The sequence below is a fragment of the Nematolebias whitei genome, chromosome 17 (genome assembly GCF_014905685.2).
Source record: "Nematolebias whitei isolate Nwh7 chromosome 17, NemWhi1, whole genome shotgun sequence".
In the NCBI taxonomy this organism is placed as follows: Eukaryota; Metazoa; Chordata; class Actinopteri; order Cyprinodontiformes; family Rivulidae; genus Nematolebias; species Nematolebias whitei.
The window spans coordinates 39,574,704-39,584,083 of NC_056514.1; the positions used below are offsets into that span (position 1 = coordinate 39,574,704).

The window sequence follows — 9,380 nt, forward strand, 5'->3', positions numbered from 1 at the left end:
TTAGCTCAGTTAGCTCAAAGTTAGCTCAGTTAGCTCAAAGTTAGCTCTGTTTGTTCGGTTTGCTCAGAATTAGCTGAAAGTCGTCTCAGCACCAGCAATCTGTTTATTTCCTCTCTGGAATAAGCTGTTGATGGAGAATCAGGTTTGTTTGGTGGTTCCTCGAACTGAAGAAGTCCGTTGGATGATGGATGAAACGTCTCCGCACAAAAATAAACTGTCCAGATGACCTGACTGAACATTGTTGGATTTTATACCTGGATTATTGAGAAAGAACTTTGGTGTTATCTCAGATTATCTCAGTTTGCTCAAAGTTTGCTCAATTAGCTGAAAGTTAGCTCAGTTAGCTCAAAGTTAGCTCAGAATTAGCTGAAAGTTAGCTCAGTGTTAGCATGCTATCCAATCAGGCAACATATCTTCTCATTAACATTTGGAGCCGGCCCAATTCAATATGGCTGCAGCAGCTAACTGTCAAACGCAAAACCGATTCTAACTCGGTCATTTTTGCCGATGCTGAGCTAATATTTGGGTGGTAGTATCTGATAATCATCCTCAACACATCCCTGAGCTCTAATGGATCACACATGATCTTTGGTTAAGACTTTGCGAGGCGGCGGGCGATATGCCTTCCATCACAGAGCGCTACATTTGAATTTGTCGGCTCAGGTGTTCTTACCTGTGCTGTTATCCAGACGGACGTTGTTGATTGTTGTCTAAATGTTTATAAATGTTTATAAACGTTTCTCGCTGTTGAGAATTTGTTTTCCGTATGTTTTTCGGCACGTTACTCGTTCCGCATGTTTTGATTTCTTTCAACACTTATGAATCAAAACTTTCGTCTCATTCAGGACATTCCTGCTGTGAATTTTGTTTTTTGGTTAATTTTTACTTTTTAAAATATTTAGCTTTGTCGGCCATGTTTTTGTCATTGAAAATGAATGGAGCTCTCCACATCCTTCAAACTCTTTCAGCTCTTTACAGCCTTTTACTGCTCATTTCAGCTGTTGTTCTGGTTTAGCCTTTTTCAACTTCTTTGTGCTAATTTCAGCTTCCTTTAGCTCCTTTGAGCTTCTTTAAGTTGATCTTCTGTTTTAGATGACACTCGGTCAGAATCCTTGGCAGCTTTTAAAGGTGGAGGCTTTGGGCCGAGAACCGAACCGCAGTGTTTTGTTGTCTTTACAATAAAACTGGATTTATCACGGCGGAAGCTTCGGCATCCTTCGGCTGAGCTCAGACAGCAGGCGGATCCTCTGCCGGTGTCAGAACTTGTTTGTCAGGCGTTCACGTAAAGCTTGACGATTGTGACGGATGTGTTTTATTTGGAAACTTCCAGAGTCAAATTGCCTGATTATAGCTGCGTGACTCACAGCTGCGGTTACAGAATCTCCTCCTCTGAACTCTAAGGAGTGTTTGTTGTGTAAAGATAATCTTCGTATTTAAGCCCCGTTAACACGTGAGCCACCTCTGGAAACATTAGTGTGCTTCTAACGTTGGTTGTGGCAAATTATTGTAATTAAAACTTGTTTACATGAGGAATGCTGCACTCGTAGTTTCTATGCCAGGAAGGGTTGCCAGATAGGAAATGACAAACGATTGTACTGTTGCGTTCAAATTATTGTATTTTGACCCAAACTATTATACAAGCTGCAGAAAGAGGAGCTTTGCAGAGAGTGGTGAAGGCTGCACAGAAATCTGTTGGAGTCAGTCTCCCCACCATCACAGACATCTACACCTCCAGATGCAGGAAGAGGGCCACCTGCATCATGAAGGACCCCACCCACCCAGCACACACACTTTTTGCCCCACTCCCCTCAGGAAGGAGGTTAAGGAGCATTAAGTGTAGAACCACTAGACTGAGGAACAGCTTCTACCCTGAGGCTGTTAGACTCATGAATCTCTAACTAGAATAATCACTGTGAAAAACCATATCATGTTGCTGCTGATCTGTTTCATGTTGCTGCTGATCTGTTTCATGTTGCTGCTGATCTGTTTCAATGTTGATGTGTTCATGCGTGCACATCTGCTCACAGACTCATGTTCATGTTTGTGGTGATGTTCAATGTTTTATGTTATGAGTGCTTAGTGTATATTTAGTTGATGTTTTTCTTAGTTCATATCTTAGATGTTATTACTGTTTTTCTTATACATTTTATTGTTGGATGTAACTGGGACCCTGTGTACATAATTTCGCTCCACCACATGTACCACATGAGGTGCGAATGACAATAAAGAAACTCTGACTCTGACTCTGACTCTGAAGCTCAGTGAAGGAGAGGAGGGAGGTTATAAGATGAACTGTGTGTTGTGATTGGAAAACGTGCAAAGAAATGGAGGGACGCTTGTCTCTAAAATTCTTATAAAATGGTAATTATTGTATATCTGACAGCACTGATGCCGGGCTTTTTACAAGAGGAGCATGCAGACTCAAGGATGAAAACAGTTCCTTCCAAAATGATGAATATTCCAACGATGGTTTGGACCGTGGAGGTTGGGTTGCTCCTACATGTTGAAAAGGGCGATCAGCACAAACAGCACTCTGCTATCCACCGTCGTAACTGTCACTTGTCTACCCACGTAGAAAAATCTACTGCATACTGTCTGTGGTGGGCACACCCCACCTCTGGGGGTAGAAAATACATGTATACTTGTAACCTGAGACAGAAGACAACTAGAGATGAGGCTTACCAGGGCCCGACCCTGGAGCCAGGCCGAGGGAAGGTGCTCATCACTGAGCACCTGTTGACTGGGCCCCTTGAAGGAGTTACAGGGATTTGCCTTCCTGTGGGCCCGCCTGCAGGAGGGGCTGTATGAGTCCGGTGCATGGTGCCATGGGTGGTAGCTGAAGGTGGGGGCCTTGGCACTCTGACCCTGGCCTACCAAAGCTGCTCCTGGAACATGGAAGGCAACCTCTCTAGCGGAGAAACGTGAAGTTGAGAGGTGCCGACTAGATCTAGATGGGCTCACCTCGACGCACAGCATGGGCTCTGGAACTGATCTCCTTGAGAGGAGCTGGACCTTATTCCACTTTGGAGTTGCCCCTGGTGAGAGGTGCCGACCTGGTTTGGGTCTACTCTTAGCTTCCTGACTTGGTGACTGTGTTGGAGTTTCCCCGGTGGATGAGAGGGTGGTTTCCCTGCACCTTCGGGCGGAGGACGGGCTCTGACTGTGCAGTTCAGAGTACCCAGTCGAGTCCTTAGCGGGGGTGCTCACTGAAAAACGCCGTTGTGTAAACACGGGGTCAGTGTTGATACTGTGGATGTTCTCCCCACCTTGCAGCTCAGTAGCTTTTTGGTACTTTTAGCTTTCAGCTCAGTTTTAGCTTCTGTGAAACTTGTTTGCCAGCATCAAACATTCGAGACGTTAGAATTATTTGTTTTATTTATTACAACGTCAACGGCTGTCATCTGCAGAATCTGCTCAGAAAAACTCTGGTCCTTCAGCAAATCTGGGTTATCCTGCTGTGTCGACCTGAAATGCACAATCTTCTTCTTCTTCTTCTTCTTTCGGCTTTTCCCTCTTCAGGGGTCTCCACAGCGAGTCATCCTCCTCCATCTCACTCTGTCCTCACCCCAACTACCTCCATGTCCTCTCTAACTGCATCCATATATCTCCTCTTTGTTTTTTTCCTGGCAGCTGCATTTCTAACATCCTTCTACCAATATACCCACTGTCCCTCCTCTGGACATGTCCAAACCACTGTCCCTCCTCTGGACATGTCCAAACCATTTCAGTGTGTCCTCTCTAACTTTATCTCCCAGTTGTTCAACCTGTGCTGTACCTCTGATGATCTCATTCCTAATCTTCTCCATCCTTGTCTCTCCTAAGGAGAACCTCAACATCTTCATTTCTACTTCCAGTTCTGTCTCCTGTCTTTTTGTCCATGTCTCTGTCTCCAGACCATACATCATAGCTGGTCTCACCACTGTCTTATAAACTTTTCCTTTGACCTTTGCTGCCACCCTTTTATCACAAATCACTCCTGAAACTTGTCTCCATCACTCCATCCTGCCTGGACTCTTTTCTTCACCTCTTCACCACACTCCCCATGTTCCTGGACAGTGGACCCCAAGTCCTTGAAGTCCTGCACCTTTGTGACCTCTGCTCCTTGTAGCCTCACTGTTCCACCTCCTCCCTCTCATTCACACGTGGACTCTGTCTTACTACGACTGACTTTCATTCCTCTTCTTTCAAGTGCATACCTCCACCTCTCAAAGTTCTCTTCCACCTGTTCCCTGTTCTCATCACAGATCACAATGTCATCTTCAAACATCATCTTCCATGGGGATTCTTGCCTGACCTCATCTGTTAGTCGGTCCATCACCAGAGCAAACTAGAAGGGGCTCGAAGCCTATCCTTGATGCACTCCCACCTCCACCTTGATACTATCTGTCACTCCTACAGCACATCTCATCACTTTCCTGCTGTCCTCATACCTGTCCTGTTGTCCCCGCCCTGTTTCTTTCCTTGACACAAAACCTACCCATCACTTCCTCATCCCCTCTGTTTCCTTCACCAACATGTCCGTTCAGGTATGCTCCGATCACCACTCTCTCCTACCTGGTAATACTCTCTATCGCTTCATCCAGATTTTTCCAAAATGTGTCTTTCTCCTCCTCATCACATCCAACCTGTGGAGCATAACCACTGTCAATGTTTAACATCAGACCTTCTAATGCTACCTTCAGGCACATCACCCCATCTGACATTCTTTACACCTCTACTACACTGCTTCGCCAAAAAAAAGGTCACACACTAATATTTTGTTGGACTGCCTTTAGCTTTGATTACATCATGCATTCACTGTGTCATTGTTTCTGTAAACTTCTTCAATGTCACAATCCAGTGTTGCATTAATTTGTCACCAAGATCTTTTATTGATTAGACACTAGGCATGATGGTGCATCACTTCACCTGATGCACCATCACTCTGGAACAGAGTCAATCTGGTCTCATCAGACCACATGACCATCTTCCATTGCTCCAGAGTCCAATCTTTATGCTCCCTAGCAAATTAAAGCCTTTTGTTTCCAGTTAGCCTCACTGGTTAGTGGTTTTCTTAAGGCTACACAGCTGTTCAGTCCCAGTCCCTTGAGTTCCCTTCGCATTGTGTGTGTGGAAATGTTCTTCCTTTCACTACTAACCACAGCCCTGAGTGCTGCTGGTGTTTTTCTTCCATTTGATTTCACCAAACGTTTAAGTGATCGCCGATCACGATCATTCAGGATTTGTTTCTGGCCACATTTCTTTCTTCGGAGACGATGGGTCTCCACTATCCTTCTAGTTTTTAATAATGCATTGGACAGTTCTTAACACAATTTTAGTAGTTTAGATGTTTTCTTTGCTTGATGCCAATGATTTGACCCTTCTCAAACAGACTGACATCTTTTCCACGACCACGAGATGTGTCTTTCAACATGGTTGTTTAAGAAAAGAGAATCAACTCATTACACCAGTTGGGGTTAAATAGCTTGTTGCAGCTGAAAGATCATCGTCCATGGAGTAATTATCCAATAGGAGGCTCGCTTCGCTTAAATCCAGGTGGCAACTTTTTTTTGGCCACTCGGTGTACATTCTTTGCCACCTCCTCCTTCGGGAACACCCCTACTCCATTTCTCTTTTTATCCACACCGAGGTAAAACAGTTTGAACCCTGCTCCAATGCTGCGAGCCTTGCTGCCCTTCCACTTGGTCTCTAGTGCACATAAAACATCTACCTTCCTTCTCAGCATCATGTCAGCCAGCTCTCTACCTTTGCCTGTCATTGTCCCCACATTTAGAGCTACAACTCTCAGTCCTACATTCTTCACTTTCCTCTTCTCCCTCTGACACGTTTCCCTCCTCGTGGTCTTCGACTAACAGTTGCACCATTTCCTCCTGCACCCTGTTTGTCAACAGCACCGGTGACGACTGTTGTTAACCCGGGCCTCGACCGACCCAGTTTGGTTTCGCTTTATGAATTTGCATATTAGTTGTGGCAAAAGTGTTTTCCATCAGATGCCCTTCCTGACACAACCCTAACCATTTACCCGGGCTTGGGACCAGAACCAGAGATGCACTGGCTTGTGTTAACTAGTGGCTGAAATGCACAACAAAGACTTTAAGTAGTGAATCAAACTCTTCCTTTGTGCTTGCACTGATCAGAACTCCTGCAGCTGTTATCTCAGCTCATTAGAAGCTGAATGCACTTTGACAAGACGAAGAGTCAAAGTTTCCACTGAAACAACGTTCTTCATCTGCGTAACGTCCGACCAGTCTCTTGTTATTGACAGGTCCTGGTTCGACAGGTTTACAGTCTTTGTTTGGTTTTAAAACACGTTGTTGAATACAGATGTTGTGTGTCATCCTGCGTGACACCTTAAATAACTTGCTTCTGCTACACGTGTGGTAGGTTTTTATGTCTGCTTCTCCATCTCAACCTGATTCAGAGATCAGTTAAAGATGCGTGAACAACTTGGGGGAAAAAAAAAACACGTCTCACAAACGTAGGTCTTTATATATATATCAAGGTTTTAAGTTAAAACTGTAAATTCTCCCTCTGGAGCACATGTGTCCAACTCAAGAGCTGCGGGCCAAATCTGGTCCCCCAAGATGATAATTTAAATGTAAAATATTATATTTCTTCTAATTTTTTTCTTAACAAAAGATAAATACATAATTTAATGTGGACTTCTCTTGCTAACTGAAGCCAGAAGGAAGGCTGGATCATTCTGTCGTTACTGATTCTGATGTGGAAAGAGCAGAACATCAAGTGAGACGGATCAAACTTTTGTTGATGAACCTGCAGAACAGATCTCAGGAATCTGACTCGAGTTCAGGTATCAGCTGAAAGTGGCCCTTGGCTCAGACAAAGTTTTTAAATGTTAGCTCCTTTTGTTAACCGAGTTCGACACGCCTACTGGAGTGACCTTTTTTACAAAAAAATGACCAGTCTCTAATTTTTATTGGAGGTTTATTGTTCCCCGTCGTGGAGTGAAGAGGGGAACTGGAAATAAACTCCGTCCATCCGTTTGTCCATGCTGTGAGCATAAAGGGATCCTTTTGAAAATAGGGTTGCCATGTCAAAAACCAAGATGGCCACCAGTCACTAGTCCTTATTTTGCTTAAAAGTATAGTTTCATCAAATGACTGAGGTGGCCGAAGATGAGTCCATGGTGGTTAAAGCCACCATTCCCCCTTCCTCTTGCGGCTCCTTGTACCATTGGTACAACGCTACATAATGATGGACTGAAGGTCTCCCTGAAGAAGAAGACACATGGACACATGGACAGGCCTGTCTTCAGTTTGACTGTGAACCTCTAAAGGTTTGAGAGAAAGTCCTGCATCAGAAGAGAGTAAAGTCCAGCTTGTTGGCACCAACGTGATTTGATGTTTGGAGGAAGAGAAGAAATACTTGTGCAAGGGTACAGGATGACTTCATCGAAAGAAAGTTGTGAGAAGTTTTTTTATTTTATTTTATTTTAAGGTAGAAGACTGTTTGTGTCGGTGTTTTTGTGCTTCGGTAAAGCCCAGCTTTGCTGTCCCGTCAGAGTCCAGAGTCTTCCGTCTCTGTGTTTAATGATTAATTGTTGTGCAGAGAAGAAGCCACTTCAGTTTCTTCACCAAAGACTAAGTCACGTCGAGTCTGAGGATCAAATACTTCAATTTTTTGTTCTTTTTATTGTTTTATTTTCAACTTTATTCAGCGTTTTTGTTTCTTCCCCATAAAATGAAACGGCCAAAGAAATGAGTGTTTCTGTGAAAAGGGGCAAATTTACAGAGTCAAAGGTCTTGAAAAAGGTTCGAAGCTCAAAGGATGAACCAGTTCCTCGTCGAAAACTCAAAGAACAAATTTAAAGATCCATCTTTAGACCCGCTGCTAATAGAAACATTAAAAATGGTAAAATTAACCATTTAAAATGTTGGTCCTTTGTTTTTTTACCTCCGGATTGTCAGGATCGTTTAGTGGAAACAGAAACTTCCTCCTGAGTTTTACTCTTGTGTTGATTTGAGCCGTGATTTTCTCTGAGGCCAAGATGTGAACGTTTCAGCTCGTCAGAGTCTACGGAGAGGACGTCCACTGCAAATCGCTGTGGGTTCCTCGACGAGCCACGGCCCGGGACGTGTGCCACCTGCTGGTCCAGACGGCTCACTGCACGGACCAGGAGAACTGGGCCCTCCTGGAGCACCATCCCTCACTGGCTCTGGGTAAGTCCGAGTTCAACCGGAAACGAGCCGAAACTTCAGGTTTGGTTTATTAAATGCTGTCGTCTGCAGAGAGATGTCTGGAGGACCACGAGGTCGTGCTGGATGTTCAAGGCACCTGGTCTCCAAAAAACAACACGAGATTTGTTTTCTGCAAAAACTACGCCAAGTACGAGTTCTTCAGGAACCCAACGGTACGCAGAAACCGGGAACGATCGAGATTCATCTCTCGTTGGACCATCGTAAAGCTCGGCAGAGACGAGCCGTGTCTCCGTCTGAGGAAGTGCGTCGGTTTCTTAAAGACGTTTAACGACTCTGCTTCCTGTTGCAGCGTTTCTTCCCGGAGTCCATGATCTCCGACAGCGCAGACATCGGCAAAGAGATGACATCATCAGAACTCATCCAGGTAACCCGGCACGACGATAAATCAAAAGTAGTCGCACAAGAGTACAACAACATCTGTATACACGCTTTTTGAATTTCTGGGTGGAGTTTGCATGTTCTCTCCGTGCATGCGTGGGTTTTCTCCAGATACTCCGGTTTCCTCCCACAGACCAAAAACATGTATGTTAGACTGACTGGTAACTCTAAATTGTCCGTAGATGAGAGCGAGAGAGAATGATTGTTTGTCTCTTTTGTCTCTGTGTGTCCCTGTGATGGACTGGAGACCCGTCCAGGTGTCCCCCGCCTCTCGCACAGTGATTGCTGGACATGGGCCAAAAAGGAAGAAGCGGGATAATAAAAATAAAAGATAATGGATGGAATATTCTTCACATACAAATTATCAAATACATATGCCCAAATCACCTGCTGTGGTCGGATCAACTTGCCTGTGAATGTGACTGGAGACTTTCTTACGTCCGGGTTCACGCTGCGTTCAAGGCTGGTGACACACTGGGACATCTGAGCCTCAGCAGATTTACAGAGTTATTGTGAAAACACTCGTGTATAACCCCGATATTAAAACACGTCTCTGACATCGAAGTTACTGGATTACACAAAAATATTAATTTTGTGGAAATAAACGACCTAAAATGAGTCGGATGACGATCAGATGCCTGAACCACTGATCCAAACCTCCTGACCAGAGGTGAGGGTTGGAACGTAGACAGACCTTCAACTCAACTCTTTCTTCACCATGACCGACCGAAGCAACGCCCTCATTACTGAGGACGAAGCCCGAATCTGTTGATCCGTCTCCCA

General features: G+C 44.6%; 1 protein-coding gene across 1 annotated transcript in view; it reads left to right on the top strand.

The window, feature by feature from the left end:
• grb7 (growth factor receptor bound protein 7) overlaps positions 1 to 9,380 on the top strand; it is an 18,016-nt gene that overhangs the window by 1,528 nt on the left and 7,108 nt on the right. Inside the window, exons 3-5 of the mRNA XM_037691270.1 lie at positions 8,024 to 8,180; positions 8,250 to 8,371; positions 8,509 to 8,583. Of these exons, the coding sequence (XP_037547198.1) occupies positions 8,024 to 8,180; positions 8,250 to 8,371; positions 8,509 to 8,583 (354 nt within the window). The remainder of the gene's footprint in view (positions 1 to 8,023; positions 8,181 to 8,249; positions 8,372 to 8,508; positions 8,584 to 9,380) is intronic.